The sequence below is a fragment of the Passer domesticus genome, chromosome 2, assembly GCF_036417665.1.
Source record: "Passer domesticus isolate bPasDom1 chromosome 2, bPasDom1.hap1, whole genome shotgun sequence".
Classification (NCBI taxonomy): Eukaryota; Metazoa; Chordata; class Aves; order Passeriformes; family Passeridae; genus Passer; species Passer domesticus.
The window spans coordinates 3,741,549-3,759,651 of record NC_087475.1 but is presented as its reverse complement, the minus strand read 5'-3'; the positions used below and the strand labels follow the sequence as shown (position 1 = coordinate 3,759,651).

Genomic DNA, 18,103 nt, shown 5'->3' with positions numbered 1-18,103 from the left:
AATGAAATTGTGGCAGGTGAGTTGCCTGTAAAAACAGCTCTGAACCAAGGACTGAGATGGGACCTGGCTGCTCTCTGAGTGCATCAGGCAGGGAGCACAAAATTTCCTTAATTTGGTAACCATCAGCAAAGGAAAAAGTGGGTAAAACCTGGGCACTTCTGAGGGAAGTCTGGTGAAGTTTTCCAAGTGTCAGAGGAGTGAGGCTCTGAAACGGCCTTGCAGAAGGGGTGGCAAGGCTGGTGAAGCCAGCCAGGGCTGGGGCAGAGCGTTACCACTTTGCAGAGGGGCTCTGAGTGGCTGCCACTGGGACTGGAAGTCTCCATGCAGGGGTTTCAGCTGGTCCCTGCTGGGTTTCTTCAGGGTGATGCCTCAGGTTTGAGCTTTTCTATTTTTCACATTCTGTGCTGCTTTAGTGTGTGGTCTGCGTTCACATTATGGGATGGTGAGCTCTGTGCACAGAGCAAGGAGACAAAACAATTCCTGCTCCAGCTGGGCAACAAGGACAAATGATCCAAATCTCAGCCCAGGAGCACAAACCCCGTGGGCTGCAGAGAGAAAAACAAGCAGGATGGGACTGCAGGGGCTGCAGTGGGATTGGACACTGAACTGCAATGTGCACATGGAGCAGAGCTGAGCCCAGGGAGAGACCCCGGCAGCGCTCGTGCATTTTGGGACCATTTGGGTTCATCTTGGGTGCAGCCCTGGCTGGGCTCTGGTGCTGCCCAAGGTGGATCCATGGAGGCCTTTTCATAAATCCCTGCTTTATTCTTTAGCTCTGCTCTAGCTCAGCCTCACAAGGCATCAAGGGAACAGACTTGCTGCGTGTGCTGATCTGTGCTGTCTCCTGTGGCACCAGCAACCAGCAGGGCAAATGTTCCCAAAGCTGCTGAACCCCACAATTTGCTGCCACAGGCAGCCATGGAGGGGATGACCTGGACTGCATGACCAGTCCTGTTAGCATCACTGGGCTTATTCAGATATGATGACATAGAGCTGAATTTACACCAAACCCATCTGTCACCGTGTCTTTGCTGAGTTTATTCTTCAATAGAAGTGAAGTTTATCACAGGTGAGGAGGTTTGGAGTGTGTTTCGTGTGGTGAAATATCTATGACATTCTCAAATTTGTTGCTGGAATAGGAAAAATATTTTCTAGCAACCCAAAATTCATTTCAACTCAAAAATAATCCCTTGGTGATCCCAGTTTCAAATATATGCAGCGGTTCTAAAGTTCAATATTTTCCCTAGACAAAACAATAAACATTGAAGTTATGAAATTTCCATCTTTGAAAGAATTGTGGTGCCAGAATAGTCATTATGATGCAATTCAACAACTGAATTAGATTTCTGAATGCTGAGCTGATGCAACAGAAGTGAAAAATAATAAATGGATTTACCTGCTCTTTTATACCTTTGGGTATAAGCAGCTAACAACAGTGAATTACATAAACAGAGCTGCAAAGTTTAGAGTTATTCACAGCCAGAAATTTATTGCCTTTAATCAGATGATCTCTGAAGAGCAATTACTTTGATACATATTAGGAAAATGTTTTTCAGAGTGGGAAAAAGGTCCAAATGGACCTACATAGCTTCTATGATTTAATCTAACATGAGTTATCACTTTTTTAATCATTGTAACAACTCACACTGTCCACAAAGTGACTTCTTTCTCTCAGGTCTGACCACCAGTGCATCACAGTTCTTAACAGACAGACAAATTATGTGTTTTGGAAAAGGGTTTAGGAATAAAAAGTTTACTTCTCCATTTGTCCCTATAACAATTCTGAAATATGGTGCTATAATTGACAGACATTTTTTCAATTAAAAAAAACCAATAAAATTCAATTTGTTCTTACCTCATAAGCATTTCGGCCAAACTCTTTGCATCTAGAAGGAAATAGAAGAAATGTCATCACAAATGAAAATCTGTTTGAGAGGTGCATTATTAACAAGTGATTTGAATCAGCCATGTGTAACACCACTGTTGTTTCTAGATCAATAGCAAGAAAAAAAAGTGTCTCAAAGTCCCAATTTTTGCTGAAATTGCATTTTTGCTCCAAACAGTCCTGTTTAGCTCCTCAGTAGCACCAAAGATGATAAGAGAAATACAAGCTATTGCATTCTCTTTTCTAGTTAAACCATTGCTTTAACTAGGAAAAAACTACATAAACATATTAGAAATGGGAACAATTTAACAAATAATGAGGATCTCAGTTCTTTCATGCAATGGGTAGCACATGAACAGGTGAGGGAATAAGAAAAGGCAAGAAAATAGGAATTTTGATATCCATCTCTGGGCAAGAGCCAAAGCCAGGCTGGATGAGCAGTTGTCAACCTGTCATTTCCAAACCAAATGTAATTGCACCAGATGTGAGCAAGGGAGGGCTCCGTGGAGTCACCTTAGAATCACAGAATCCCTGAGGTTGGAAAAGACCTCCAAGAGTCCAGGCTGTGCCTGATTCCCACCCTGTCCCCAGCCCAGAGCACTCAGTGCCACCTGCAGGGGACACCTGCAGGGATGGGCACTGCCAAGCTCCCTGGGCAGCCCCTGCCAAGGCCTGAGCTCCCTTTCCATGGGCAAATTCCTGCTGCTGGCCCAGCTGAGCCTGCTCTGGCACAAACTTGCTTGGTTGCACTCAAATATGAATATTTTCCCACTAGCAATAATTCAAAATACTGCTGGGTCTTCAGAGTGTGGTCTACACGTGAAACAGAGGATGGTTCATTCCCACATGGATCAGCCCTGCAAAATGATCAGCCCTGCTGAAGGAAAAATATTCCTCCTGTTCTTGTCATTGCTGCTATTATTAGCAGCAAATCCTTTGGGGCTATAATTACTTCAATACTTATCAGTTCAAAAGGCACAGCTGAAGTTTGGTTTTTCTTCTGTAAAACTTTATCAACATAATACACTAATTTCTGTGGTATCATCCAGCAAAAACAGGCAGCTTTGCTTTGTTCTCCTGCAGTCTGCTGCTAAACAAACTCACTTAAAATGCTGATTCCCAAGTCCTTAGAGTTTATCACACAGCAACAAAGCAGCCTTTTGTGCAACCAAGTGAAGCAAATCTGAGAAAAAAGCAATTCCAAGTTCTAAGTCTTCAAACACCTCTTATATGGCAGTTTACATTTCTTCTTTTATCTGCTTCTTGTAAATCTACCAGCACCTGCCAAAACATTTACTGAATTTATCTTTGTTTTCTCCATCCCACTTTTTTTATTCCTCAATCACCTCTTGGGTCTCCAACACCTACAACAATTTCCTTACTTGTGATCCTATTAAATATCCTGCTTTTAAAATTCCAAGGATGCAGGCAGAAACAAGCTACCATCTTAACACATCTCTACAGTTTGTGTTGTGCTAATTTTTAAAAAGAATGGACAGAAGGCTCTTTTTATTCATTAAAAAATCTCAGCAAAACCCCTTTTATCCACTTTTCTGAATTGTATTTATCTGACACAGTGCCAGCTTGCCTCTCTTAGGCTTTATTCCTCACCTGCCACTGGAGAAGCTGGAATTCTGTGCTCCCTCTAGCTCTGTTTGCTCTACTCCTTCATTTTTACCCTTCCTCCACCCCTTTCCAGCACAAAACATGGAAGATTCATGGTGGAAGGAAAGATGGTTCATCTGTAGTGTCTCATCTAAACCAAAAATTTATTCTTGGCACTCAGAATTCCTATTTTCCACCTGGAATGAGATTGCCTTTGCCACTAACACCTGGAAGTGGCAGTGCCTAGTAGATGACAATATCTTTGCCATCAGTCATAAACCAAAAGACCAACACTGCTGCTCCCAAAGGAGTTTTGTTATTGACTTCCAAAAAACCAGGAAGGGACAAATTTCTTCAGAAGAATACAAAAAGCCAAACAAACACAACACAATAATAATAATGGCACTGGTTGCAAGTAATGGGGTTGTTTTTAGCAAATTTTATGATGCTTCTTGCTATTCCAGCAGCACCAGGATCATGAAGACCCTGTGCACACATTCTCCTTCTGGCACACATAATCAGGGTGGTTTAATATGCAAATATTGTTTTTATTCAGCCAGAAGCTTTTTGAAGCAATTTCTGCCTCCTTAAATTAAGTCTGTGGGTATTTGTGCAAGGAATTCACACTCAAGAAAAGCAGAAGGGACAAAGTTGAAAATTATTACAGTGTGCTTCAGTTTGCTTTTCATAATTTCTTTGATCAGGTTTAAATGGCAAACAATCTCCCTGACATATTCTCAGGTGCTGCCCAGCACACAAACAATTACCATATTGCATCTGGAAAAAAATTCACACCAATTCATGTACTTGGCACATAAGTTCTTGTTAACATGTGCTGATTCTTGGTTAAAGACATACACAGGAGATTGTGCACCTGCAGTAAAAAATAACTTGAGGCATCAGCAACATCATGCAATATGTCAAAAGCTGAATGAGGAAGTACTGAAGGGAAAAAAACTTTGTCAGCTAAGCTTAAACTTGGTAATAATCCAAGCAGATTGTTCAAATGGTGAGCAGAACTGCTGGAGTTAATGATGGGCACACAGGTTGGTGTGGGATGGGACAAAACCAAAGCTAAATGAATATAAAGAGCTCCTCTGTATCCATCAAACCAAAATCCAGAAGCCTAAAAGTGAATGTCACAGAATCATGGAATGGGTTTGAATGGAAGGCACCTTAAAGATCATCCAGTGCCAGCCCTGCCATGGCAGGGACACCTCCCACTGTGCCAGGCTGCTCCAGCCCCAGTGTCCAACCTGGCCTTGGGCACTGCCAGGGATCCAGGGGCAGCCACAAAACCTCTGGGCAACCTAGTCCAGTGTTTCACCACCATCACAGGGAAGAATTTCTACCTAATATCCCATCCAGCCCTGCCCTCTGGCACTGGCAGCCATTCCCTGTGTGCTGTCCCTGCATGCCCTGGAAATTGTCTCTCCAGCTTTCCTGGGGCTCCTTTGGGCCCTGCAAGGCCACCCTGAGCTCAGCCCAAAGCTTCTCCTGTGCAGGTGAACAATGCCAGCTGTGCCAGCCTTTGCTGCCAGCAGAGCTGCTCCATCCCTCTGCTCATCCTGGAGCCTCCTCTGGGCTCTCTGCAGCAGCTCCAGCTCCTCCCTGTGCTGGGGCCTCTCTACAACATCATGTGTCCAAAACATCAGCTCCAGGAGAAATGTCATTGTCACAAATCACTGACCAGAGATTTTAATGTGCTTTTCCTGCAGTACCCTTTTGATCAGCTGATTGATAATACTTTCTAAAATGAGCCAGCATCCCTGGCTGTGTCCTGTCACCTCCCAGTGTTGAGGTGGTGAAAGCAGGGAAGGGGGCATGGATGGCAGAGGGAAGAGGATGATCTCTGCTCCAGCCAAGCATCACTTCAGTGAAAAAGCCACAACCATCACTCTTCTTTGCTGGCACAGTCACCTTTAAAATTCTTAACACACTTTGCCCCCTGGGAAATCAGGGACAGTGATAGAGTTTTAAATTGCATCCTGCCACTCCTGAACTATCACGCCACACTGATCCTTTCTGCTTGTGTTAAGGTGAATTGGATTCAAAAACAAAGGGAAAACCATTCCAGGAGTAGCAGAGCTGGGTTAATAGCCACAAGGAGCATTAAACCATCAGGCTTCTCTTTGAGAATATCTGCTGAACTCCTGAGTGGCTGCATGAACTCCAGCAGCTGAGTGACCTTTTTGTGTGACCTGGCTGGTGGAACTACTAAACCTGGCAAAACCCAGGACTTTGGTGATAAATCTGTTTTCTTTATAAAGGAGAAAGAAAAATGTTTAACTGTCCCTACATCCAGACAAGTGGTAAAAAGGAGCAAGAATGGAGAGGCTGCTGTTCTTCAGCAGAAATGGGAACTCAAACCCATTATCTATAAGGAGGGATAAAAATGTTTGCATGCAGAACACACTGCAAATAAATTTGCAATTCCCTCTCCTCTTTGTCCAACAGGTTCAAAAAACCCACATGTGCAGTTACAAAAGCAAGAGTTGCATCTGTAATTTGCACAAATTATTTTAGAAAGTCCTACTGTGGAGATTATTATTCTGATGTAGGCTAGAGGAAATCCTGATTTAGGAAAAATGAATATTGTGCCTCAAAGAAACCCCACCAGGTCATACAAATCAAGTGAAAATGTGATATTTCCCCTTCAAAAATTGTATGAAAGGCAATCACAACAATTACTAGAGTTACCCATTTAATTTTTTAGTTAGGACATCAGAAAAACTTGCACACATTTGTTTTAGAGAACCTAGTAAGGAGTTCTCTGGAACAGCAATACTTATTGTCAGGAAAGCTTTTAGAACATGAAGTTTCTGCTCCAGAAGAGTAGAAAAAGTCAAACATGGGATCAGTCTTTAAAACGAATGAGCAAAAAAAAAATCTGAATTACTGAAGTCCTATCAGTCTGATCTTGGCAATGCACAAAATAATAATAAAAAATTGACTGAAGCTTAATGAAATAAATTAAAAGGAGAATTGAGGCCAATCAATAAAGACTTGTGGTCAAGCAGCCATGTCAAACAAAGTGGATTTTTTAAAAATGAGATCAAAATTTGCTGAGAATTAATGACATTGAAAAAAACTTTCGCTGTGATATGATTAAATAGCAGTAAAAGGTCATATTTATGTTTCTCTAAAACAAAGTTTCAGTAACTCAAACAATTTTAACAGAAAGTAGCATGCAATGATGCAAAAACTAACACAGCAGCTATTTAAAATGGATTTCAACATATTCAGACCCCAATCTGAAGCAGAAAATCATTATTCAGTATTTTTTATCTGGGACATTTATCAATGGTCTGGAGTAAATAAAATAGTATCTGATAAAAGTTTGAAAATTATACAAGAACTTGGTAGCTAAAATATAAGGAAGATACCAGATCACTACGAAAATAATCAGGATTATCAGGTCCTATATCAAGAACACAAACCAGGGCTGTACAACAGGGAATATTTTCCTGTTTCAGAGCAATCATAGAACTGGCAAATTATCTCAATGGATAAAATGTTAAGGATGTAAATGATGGGAAAACTACAGAGGAAAATTAAAATATATTCATCTGATTCATTTACCAATTAAAGCATTAAGAAATGACTTGGTTACCACCATGTGGAAAGGATATCCTTGGAGACTGAAAATGATACAAAAAAGAACTTCTGCACTGTGGAGATGTAAGACAGGACCAGATGGGATGTCGAGCTGTAGTGTGACAAATTCAGCTAAGTGAGACACAACTTCTACAGAAAGGATAATTAAATACTGATTTCTTTTATCAAAAGTACCGATGAAATCTTTTCCACTGCCTGAGTTTAAGCGAAGCTCCAATATTTTTCTAAATTCTTTATTTCCGAAAGGAAATAGTTCAGAGAAATTTTATTTTATGCAAAAGCCACCCTGGTCAGTGGTCATCATCCTTCCTCAAGGTTCTGTAACTCAAGATTCTATGAATACTTGTAAATTAACCATGAAAAAACAATGTGCAGATACATAATTTTCTAGAGCCAAAGGGCTTGAGATGTCCTGCTCATTATTGAATGGGATTCCACAGTATTTTTAAGAAGATAACACTTTCTTTTTCTTTACCACATTTTTGTTTAAATAAAAAAAAAAAAACCCACCCCAAAATTGGGAAGGTAAATGGCTTATGAGGTTTTGAAGAAAAAGTGATTGTACAAGCTAAAGCATCCAGATGTCCTGATTTCCAGGGCTGTGTATGAACCATAAGGTTGGTTGTCCTTCTTTATATATGAATTTGCCCATGCCCTCTCTCTTTTTTTTTTTTAACTCCAAAATATTGTTATAAAGGACAAAATTAAACCCAAAAGAGAGAGAAGTAGGAAGGTCAGAAGGAAAATATAGGGTTGGCCCTGGTTTTAATAGGTACCATGATCACATTTTGGTTAAAATACAAATAACTAATCAATTTCGTGTCTCCTGGAAACACTTAGGATTATGTTTTGCAGATGATAAAATGTTTTAATATCAATTCAGGTTTGGATTTAAAAGGATTTTCCCAAATGCTTTCAGGGGATACCTTCCCAAAATACTTTTTGCCAGTGCAAAAGCTACACGGCAGCAGTGTCAGACTGCAAGGGTCAAAAACTTGGCTGTGGCTCAGCCAGGGGTTTTTGCTAGAAAAATGATAAAGCTGAATGAATTCACAGATCTAAATCTTATTCACATAACAAACAACTGAATTTGAGTAAGGATTAGAGGAAAATACAGATCAGCAACAATGAAAAGTCAGTGAACAATGAAGTGTTGTGTAAGTTCTATTACAAAAAATCATGGGGAAAATGTGGTAACAAATCTGAGAATATCTGGTCGTGTTCTTTCCTACTAAAATCTGGCTACTTTCATTTTATAATTTGGAAATAATGGTTAGCATCTGCTGGAAAACTGAGATTCCCTCATCTTCAGAACATCTGATTTCATCCTTCAAAAAAAAAAAAAAAATCTACTTTAAGGTCGTTGAGGGAAGCAAACAAACAACAAAAAAAGGAAAGCAAACCAATGAGAAATATCTTCCTTTCCCCCATGCAAAATAAAAACAATGTATTTATTTTTTTTTTTTTTTTTAGAAACTTATTACCAAAAGAAGGCATTTCTATAGAAAACACACACACTTTGTTCTGTGCTGCAGGAAAATGATCCCAGCTGGGGGTTGCACACTTTAGCCACGTGCAGCCCCACTCCTATTTTCATTTGGGAAGTTCCACAGACACCCCCTTACCTCGCAGCCTCTTCAGCCTCTGCTCCCTCCTCCTCCTCCTCACGATCAGCAGCATCACAAAGAGCAGCAAGACCCCAACCAAGATACAGGAGATGGTCACCAGCATCTTCAGCCCTTCGTTGGTTCCCAGCCCCTCCTCACTTTGCACAACCGACTTGATGAGAGGGGGGATTGTACCTGGAAACAGGGTCATGGCATTAGAGGCCTCTTAACCAGGACAAATATTGAATTCTCAGGGAATAAGGCATGTTGTTGCTTCAGCTGCAGGCAGGACCCTCAGCAGGATTTTTCTGTTTGGGGTGGAGGCTACATTTGTGTGTCTAATGGCCACAAACACATAACCAGGCTCGTGGTAATGAGGGACTGACTGCAGAGACAGAGATTATCAGAAAGCCAGAAGAATTGCATTCATTGATTAAGAAAAAACATGTCTGATATGCAGTCAAATAGTATGATTAATTTTGAGTCCTATTAAATTATTAAGAAGCTGTAAGAGAGCTCAGAATTCCTCCCTATGTCTATTATTCCTTATTATGGGGAAATAGCAGTGCTGTGACATTTCTGCTGGGCTTTGCTGTGCAAGGAACTCATTTGACAAAGCTCATTTTGTGCCACATACATCAGATTAATCCCTTGCACAGAAACATTCTGCTATCAGCTCTGAGGGTGCAGCAGTGATAGCGATCTGAAATTCAGACAGCCAACCTGATACTAATCTGCTAAAGACTGTCTGACATTATACTCATCAGTAAAACAGGAGAGTAATGCTGGATAGAAACAATCAAATTTTGAGAGGGAAATGAATCTACCAGCTACTGGCAGGCAGCTCGCTTTTTCATTCTGGGACATATTTGCATTTTGAATATACCTGGCTTCCTGGTGATATATAATACTTGAACTTTTCAATTCTTTTCTTCTTTACCTCTATGGGACGTGAGAAGAATGCAGCACCTTCTGTGGAAGGCTGTTTAGTCATGGAAGACTTCTCACTCATTTCCTGATTACTATTAAACTGCTGAATGCAACCACAAATGAGGCTATAAAATGCAGATTTGCTTGAAATGCACAGAAACACGTAAGTATTGTGAACTGTGATGACTTTGGATGGAAGCTATTAAATTTTAACCAGATACTGAAACATAAAAGTGGCTACTTACTTGCTAAAAGGAAAGGAGGGTGAGAGAGAAAAACAGACACATCCTTTTTTACATTTTAATTGCTGCATTAAGTGATATAGTTATATCTCATTATGTGCTATACAGTGTCAGAATAAGAACTGAGATCTGATGCAGTACAGTGTGAGTGCCATAACCACAGTGAAAATGTAGAATCCCAAGTCCTGTTTTTTTCAGAAGAGCTATTTCAGCTGCATATAAAGAGAAGAGCAGCTCCCTAAAGGGACAAAGATGAAAAGAAAAGCTACAACCATCCAAACCTATATTAGGTACTTTGGAAAATTTGTTTTCTTACAATTGCATTTGGAATATTTTTCTAATGTTCCACTGCAGTTCTTCTCCATAATTTTCTTTTCTTTTTTTTTTTTTTTTTTTTTTTGTAATTTTCTGTTTCTTGAACACACAGCAGGATATTTTCATCTTGCCCTGAGATGCACATTTTGCACTACTTTAAAGGCAAATAAAATTATTAGATGAAAAAATGGAAAGAACTTCAAGCTCCTGGAGGTAATACTAATAACTGTCTCTACATCTTCCTAAACCCTCCTGGATAGTAAAGGGCCAAAGTTTTCTCTGAATTACAGTCACAGAGACCATTAAGTTCAAGACTGCTTAAAATTATGTCTTGCTTTCCTTAGCACTTTGATGAAAATCAAATGATGAGTGGCCTTTATTTCACTTAAACCTGAAGTGTTTAGATATGTGATTATCACTATCCATACCTCTCTCTAGGCAAATGTAAACCTCATAACATTATAAACAGGCAGTTGGAGCTCAATTAAAAAGTCATACTGCACGTTTTCACATCACCCCTTTGTTGCTTTTCATCAATTGCATTAGGAATTACCAAAATTAATCCTGCCATCCCTGGAGAAAACACCATTTCAACATTTGCTGTCATTCCATAAGGTTGGGAGCGGAATGGTCAAAGCTTTTTTCAGGACTCAGTCCCAGAGAAAAGGGGAAGGCTTGTTTTGTTTTCCAGGTCGGTTCACCATCACGCTTTGTTAGCCTGATTGGTGCCTGCAGAAATTGTAATCTGAATATCTCTGACTCCTTTTCCCCCTTGGTTGCAGCATCTCCCACTGCACCCCGTGAATTCAGGAGTGTTTTCCTGTGTCCTTCAGGGCAGGGAGTGCCTGGGTGGGTCAGAATCAATTAGCAGAGTTTAGAGCTGATCCCATTTAATGCCAGGGCTACCGAGGAGCTGATCCCCGAGCTGGGAAGCTCCTTTGCAGCTCTCCACAACTGCAGCTGCACAGGGCTAAAAATATCTCCTTATGGATTGCCTGCTGCTGAAAAAACAAGGGGCAGGCAGGTCAGCAAACCTGTAAGCTGGAAATTGTTACTGAAATGCCCACGAACAGAGAGCAAAAAGCTGCACGTAGGTTTGTCATTAACCCTCCGACCTGATTCAGCACGGGGAGATTTGAGGGGAGGGATGCTGAGCCATGATATTCCTCAGCAGCTCTCCCACACACAGCAAAGTGACCCAAAACCACGTAACTCTGGGATTTCTGCAAACTTTACAAAGGCTTTATCTTAAAGCTGCTAAAGCTTCTAAGCTTGTTCTTAGCGTTTGGCATCCCAGAACTTTCATACGCTGTATTATCTAATCTTCAAAGTGCTACTCTTGTATCTGCTTTATCTGAGGGGCAGCTGTGACCCCTGGAAGCTGGAAGGGGCTAATCTCACATCACAGAGTGAATCAAAGGTAGAGGCAGGGACAGAACTCAAAAGTAGAGCTGGCCCAGAAGTTTCCACTGGCATTTTTTCTGCAAACAAAAATTCCCTGTCTAAGGAAGCAAACATTTCTGTATCAAATACTTGAATGATAATCATCATCATCAGCAGCATCAGTTTCTAATTTCAATTCTGAGCCAAACCTAGCAGATCTAGAAAATCTGAAAACTGAAATTTGCTTTTCCATCCATGTTTTCCTCTCATAACCTCAGGGTCAGTATTTGAGCTCGCTCTGGCTCTCTAAGGCACAATTCAGCACGCTTCACAAACAAAACCAGCAATATCACAAATGGGAAATTTTCTAGCTGACCAGAAGCAGTGGCCCAGGAAATTTAATGCTGCAAATATTTTTTACTGTTTCAATTTTATCCCTTTTAAAGATGCTATACAGCAACATAAAAAATCAAAGGGTGTGCAGGTCACATCAGGGCAAGTATCATCACCCAATCAAAGAGCAGAGCCTGACAACATTTCAGATCAGATCACTGTAAGAATAGTTTTGATTTGAGTGCTACAAGTGGAAATTTAAGGCTCCCATCTGCATTTTGATATAAATTCATTTTAAGGTATGGCTTAAGACTGTTTGTCCCAGTCAAATAAAAGTGATGACAATGGAACAACTGAAAGTTGGATGCTGCCTGTGGAAAGATACTGGAAAACAAAACAAAACCAGGATAGGTTAAGTAAAATAAGAAGAAATTATTTCATAATACTTGAAAGAGTTATTATTGACAACAGCTACACTTCTCAATAAAACAAGTCCTTTACATTCCTGGAAAAACCTGGAACATTTGTGTAGTAACTGCTCAGATCCTGGTTTCCTGTGGGTCTCAGGGGTGCTGAGGCAAGATCTTTCTCTTAATTTTCCAGACTGTGTGAAATAACATGAGGACTCGTGTGGCAGCCTACCAAAGATGATATTTTTCCAAAGGTGATTAATTATCTGCAAGAGCTGCTGAGAACCCAGCTCAAAGGCTGGCATAGAGGATGTGTCAGGTGCTGAGGTTTAAACCCTGCCTAAGTCATACCCCACATTTCAGCCTGGGAATGACCCCTGAGCTGCACACGAGTGGTGATGTTCATGTGGAGGCGTGTTCCCAACACAGAGTTACAAACAATTACCAATTTGGTGCTGTCACAACCATCAGCTCTTGTTTGAACTCGCTCACCAGTGCTGTAGCTTAATTTAACACTACAGATGTTGCCAAGTGGTTGCACAATGCAGCACAACGTCCCTGGCAACACAGCAAGGCTTTACACTGGATGTCTCCAGAAAAATTCTGGCAATTCCCACTGGAGCAATCCAGAGCTGCCATCTGGAGCCATCTGTGCTGCCTTTTTTTGCCAGGAACGCAGCCCTTCCCCAGTGTGGAGCCACAAGTGCCAGCAGCCCTCTCACCCAGCCTGGCAGGACCTGAGTGACAAACTGGCACGTTTGCTCCTGCCCTCGTGTCCTGGGTTTTGCAGGGTGGGCAGTAACCCTGGCAGAAGGGTGGGATGCAACAACTCCCTCCTTGCTGCTGGGCATGACAGAGCCATCTGTCACGGCCATTAGTTTCACTGTCCCTGCCTGTGAACAGGGATGATTGCACTGCCATTGCTCTGCCCTTGGAGGATGTTATCCAGAGGCTTTCCCAGAGGACAACCTGCTTGGCTGCTCCAATGTGTCCCGTAATGGGTTTTAGGCTGTGTCACAGGGAATAGCAATTAAGCCAGACAACCCCGTGAATGGCTGCAGGAACAAATTCCATGGAAGACTAAAATTTCATGGAAAAGATGCATGAAATACTAGGAAAGGCCCCTGTAACCACTGGAACTAATGACTTTTAATGTCCTGTGATTATGTGTCTCATGGCTGATTGACTTTGGAGTTTTTCTGAAGTGAGGACAAATAAACAATTCCTCTTTTCTGCCTGACAGCCTACTGTCAGGAAATCAGGAGCGATTTTATGTCTTTGAGACTTTAACCTCTCTGACAGCATGGCTGGCAGATTCAAAAGGGGGTTTTTGAGGGGAAAAAGTGGAAGATGAGCAAAAAAGAAAAAAAGACCACATATGAAACCCAAGTAAAACAGCATCTGAGGTGTAAATTAAAGGAAATACTTACTGCCATCATAATTGAGCGTGGCAAATTTGGCTTGTTTCTCTGCACAGCCAGCACTGTTGCACACTCTCATTTGCAGCTCGTACCAGGTGGCCTCCTGGAGGTCGTAGAGGATGTAGGACTTGGACAGGGATGTCCTCTGGGCTGTTGTCCAGACCGTGGTCCCAAAGGGCCGGTACTCCAGGGTGAAGGAGGTGATGGGGCAGCCACCATCGTTCCAGCCGATCAGGTTCAGCCTCACCCGCGTCGTGTTGATGCTGGCAAAGAGCTCCTGCTCCTTGGAAAACTGTGGCTCTAGAGGCAGTGGGATATTCCAGACAAAACGCTTAAATATTGCAGATAAAGCCTCCCAAAATACAAAATCTAGAGAATCATTTCTAGGGCAATCTTGTTTCTAGCTTAAACTCAGTATCTACATATTCAGCTTCTCTCCCTCCTCTTTCTTAATTGTTTCTTCCCACTTTGTGCCAGACTCACAAACCCAAATTTTCAAATCAGTATGTGGAAAAAAATATCCAAACATCCCTTCAAAAACTTTGGTTTGTTTTGCCTTGCAGAACTTGATGCAAACTTTTCCTTTATTTTTGACACTTATCCAGTTCAGAGGATGCTGCTTGCACTCTCCTGCAATACTGGCTTGGAGCAGAAATCAGACTCTGACTCCATTTCCTGTATACATAAATATACTCCCTTTCTCCCTTCAACATCAAGACAAACAAACCCCTGAATTTTTATGAGAGAAGAGGCAATTTCCTCATGGCAATGGAATAGTTGGAATTGCTATAGTCTGTGACAGTGGAGACACCCTCTCACCAAATATCTGCCAACCCATCTTAGAAAAAAGTTATTAGAGATAAAAGGACGGAACATCAGCCTGTGGGGGCTTCAAGTCCCACAGCCACAGCCATATAAATGTTTCCAAAGCCAGGAATATTAAAATATCCAGCTTTTCTCACAACCCAAGATCTGGAGCAGAGTTTAGGAGCTTTGGGAGGGTGGAGGGGAGGGAACGGACGCACCTTTGCCGAGTGTCTTGGCCTCGATGATCTCGCTGATGCGCCCCGGCCCCACCCCATTCTGAGCAGTCAGGGTGAACTTGTACCAGGTGCCACACTTCAGGGTTTCCAGCCTGTAGGATCTCTCACTGGGGCTGATGGGGAAACTGCCCCACTGCTCGCTGTTGTCCTCTGAGTACTGCAGGATGTAACCTGGAGGGAAAGCGCGGATGGCAACGGTATCACAAATCCTTCAGGTAACCCAAGGAGGCATTTTAAAGACCTAATAAAACTGGAAAAAATTCCCATGCACAGGGAAACATACAGGTCTCCCCCGACTGAAAGATACCAGGTAATACATTTTGCCCACCCTGACAACAAAATACAATTTTTTTTTATGATGGCTTGAAGGGGAAAATAAAAGGATGGATATTTCTAAGGACCCTTCAATCAGCAACAACCAGATGATGAACCTGCACCCTCCAAAATGAATGGTTAGAGATTACACATTTGGAAAATCAGATAGAGCAACTGTCATAACAGCTGAGGAGAAAGTGATTAAATGTGTGAATAAACCACCACAAAGACAAACTGCAATTTACTGAAAGCTGTTATCACCATGATAGTGCACATTAAGGGTTGACAGCAATACAGATTGGGTTGTTTTTGTCTTTTTTTTTTTTTTTTTTTTGGAGCCATTCATAATTTTATACTAATCCCATCAACATATGATAATTTAGTAAGAAACAGCAATTAACCTGAATTACATTACCTCGGATAGAACTGCCACCATTGTCTCCAGGTATCCAGGAAAGAGTGATAGAGGAAGATGTAGTTTTGGATACAGTGAGTCTTGGCTGGTCTGGTGGAACTAGATGGGAAAATAGTTAAAAATAGAAAATGCAATCAAATGGTTTGACACGAAGTTAATCACTTCTAACAGTCATTTATCAAACAGCTGTTTTGAGTTGCAAAAAATGCAAATGATTTCTGTCAAAGTGTCTGTTTAGCTGACATCCTTGGTTAAGTTGAGAACAGACATTTTTTTATTTAATTTTTTGCACAATTTTGTCTTTCAATTCTTAACCTTTGTTTTTCTCTGAATTTTTTGCATCTGTCCTGTTAGACTTCAATGGCACATGAGCTACCCAGACATTAATTTTAATTGCTTTTGATATCTGTTTTGGGAAGAAGATAAAATTTTAGTGACAGGAAACATGTGCTGTTGCAAATGATGCCCCACTCATTCCTGTGTTTGCAGGCTATTATGGCAAAAATTAAAATAAGGTGCAAATCAAGGGCTTCTGCCAGTGCAAATGTGAGAGTTCATTAGGTATCGTAGATAGATTTGTGACTGGAGGCAGATCCAGTCCTCTTCCAAACCACTGAGACTTTTGGTATAAAGAATTCCCAACCCTGTCAGCAAAAACTGGGAGGACTTCAGCTCTACTGCTCCCCATAAACGTTATGGGGGATGGAAGATCAGGGTTCCAAGGATCAGCTGCTGACTGAGTGCAGGAGTAAAACAGGGATTCAAACTCTCATCCCCTTCCCAGCTCCCAGCTTCCTTTGGAGGAAAATCATGGAATGGTTTGGGTTGGAAAAGACCTTAAAGATAATCTCATTCCAATCCACTGCCATGGGCAGGGACACCTTCCATTATCCCAGATTGCTCCAAGCCCTGTCCAGCCTGGTCTTGGACACTTTCAGAGATCCAGGGGCATCCACAATTTCTCTGGGCAGCCTGTGCCAGGGCCTCACCATCCTTACTGGAGTAATTTCTTCCAGCATTAAAGGGCAGAGAAGGAGCCCTGCTACATCCCAACAAGTTGTACTGGATAGGACAAACTGGGACTAGGAATTGACAGAGGGATCTTGGAATGGAAATGGACTGGGAATGTTCTACTATTAGAACCATACACAAAATCGAGCTTTGCTGCCTCAAGAATAAGGAGTGAGGTATGGACAGTGTCCATGCTTGCAAAGGATCAAGAAACAGCAGCAAAAATGGGATGGAAATCTGGGGAGGAGAGACAACAGGATGGCCACAGCTCCTCTGGCATGGGACAGAAGAGGGTGGTGGTGTCAGTGACCCGTGCTGGCAGGAGCTGCCCTTGTCCTGACACAGTCCCATGACCAGGCAGGACAGAAGTCCAGGATGCCCTGCTGTGTCCAGCATTCTGCTGCCAGAGAACATTGCCTGCTTTGCCTGTGCTTAAGGGGCAGCTCTTCCTGCAGAGTGAAACTCCAGGGAAAGCTCCCTACTGCAGCTCATGTTCGAGTCATCAGACTGCAGAATAATGGGTGCTGATGTAAGGCAGAGCCTGCTGCTTTCCAGCTATGGATTACTTCAAAGACAAGTTGATTTTTTTTTGCCCTCACAGGGCCAAACAGGGCTGAAGAAAATAAAAGAGACAGTTTATAGTCTAAAGGAAAATTCCCTTTGTGAGATGGATTTGTTCTGTTATTCTTAGTGACCTGGCTGATTCCATGGGGAGAGACTGCACACATTACACTGGGAAAGATTTATTGCAAAAGCTTTCATCACAGCTTCACCCTATCTACAAAAAATGGTGGTCCCACATATTAAAAGCCACTCTTTGTCTGTCCCTTAGGGAAGTAATATTGATTTGCTTTTAGTTGCTGCAGTTCAATAACAGCAAATATATGCAATTACAGAAGTACTTAGTGAAATATAAATGTAAGGTTTCCATTTGATGGTGTTTTCTCTCCCTACTTCCTGTGGTGGTCATGCTTCAAACATCACAGAAGAGCATCTTTAGTTTCTGTTGGATTGTAGGGAAGCTGATATATGCCAATGTCTGCCATGATGTTTGTTCCAAGGCTTAGTGGAATGGTTTATGCAGGGACAGAGGGGGACTGCAGTGGAAACAACCTCTCTGTGCTCTCATGTGTTTGCACTTGAAGCTTAAATTCCACATCCAGGAGAGTGATGGTTCACTCTGGTGCAAAACTTTGCAGTCAATTGAAGCATTTGTAGGATCTGCTTTAGTGCAAGTGAACAAGGAAATCTGCACAGGGAATTCTTGATATGTGAATACACAGGCTCTGCTTCACTTTACTCTTAGTTTTTATTCTTATATTGTCCCTGCTTTTGTACATATCAACACCATCCTGGAGGCACTTTGTGCTTTTCAACGTGAATACAAAATGCAGGTGGAGAAATGCATTAGCTGAAGGGGTACTGATGCTTCATTTCCAATGCTTCTTCATATTCTCCTCATAATAAAATTCTGTGCCTGCATAATGAAGTTTTTGTGCAAGGCCTGGGTACAGAGGCAAATTTCTGCTGATAGCTTTCCAGGAGCTAAATTAAAGGCCTTCACGTCTTT

General features: G+C 41.7%; 1 protein-coding gene across 1 annotated transcript in view; it reads right to left on the bottom strand.

The window, feature by feature from the left end:
- The window catches only part of DSCAM (DS cell adhesion molecule), a 465,664-nt gene that overhangs the window by 36,300 nt on the left and 411,261 nt on the right, over positions 1-18,103 (bottom strand). The window contains exons 24-28 of the mRNA XM_064406016.1: positions 15,523-15,621; positions 14,775-14,963; positions 13,759-14,049; positions 8,734-8,910; positions 1,856-1,886 (exon numbers count right to left, since the gene is read on the bottom strand). Coding sequence (XP_064262086.1) covers positions 1,856-1,886; positions 8,734-8,910; positions 13,759-14,049; positions 14,775-14,963; positions 15,523-15,621 — 787 coding nt within the window. The remainder of the gene's footprint in view (positions 1-1,855; positions 1,887-8,733; positions 8,911-13,758; positions 14,050-14,774; positions 14,964-15,522; positions 15,622-18,103) is intronic.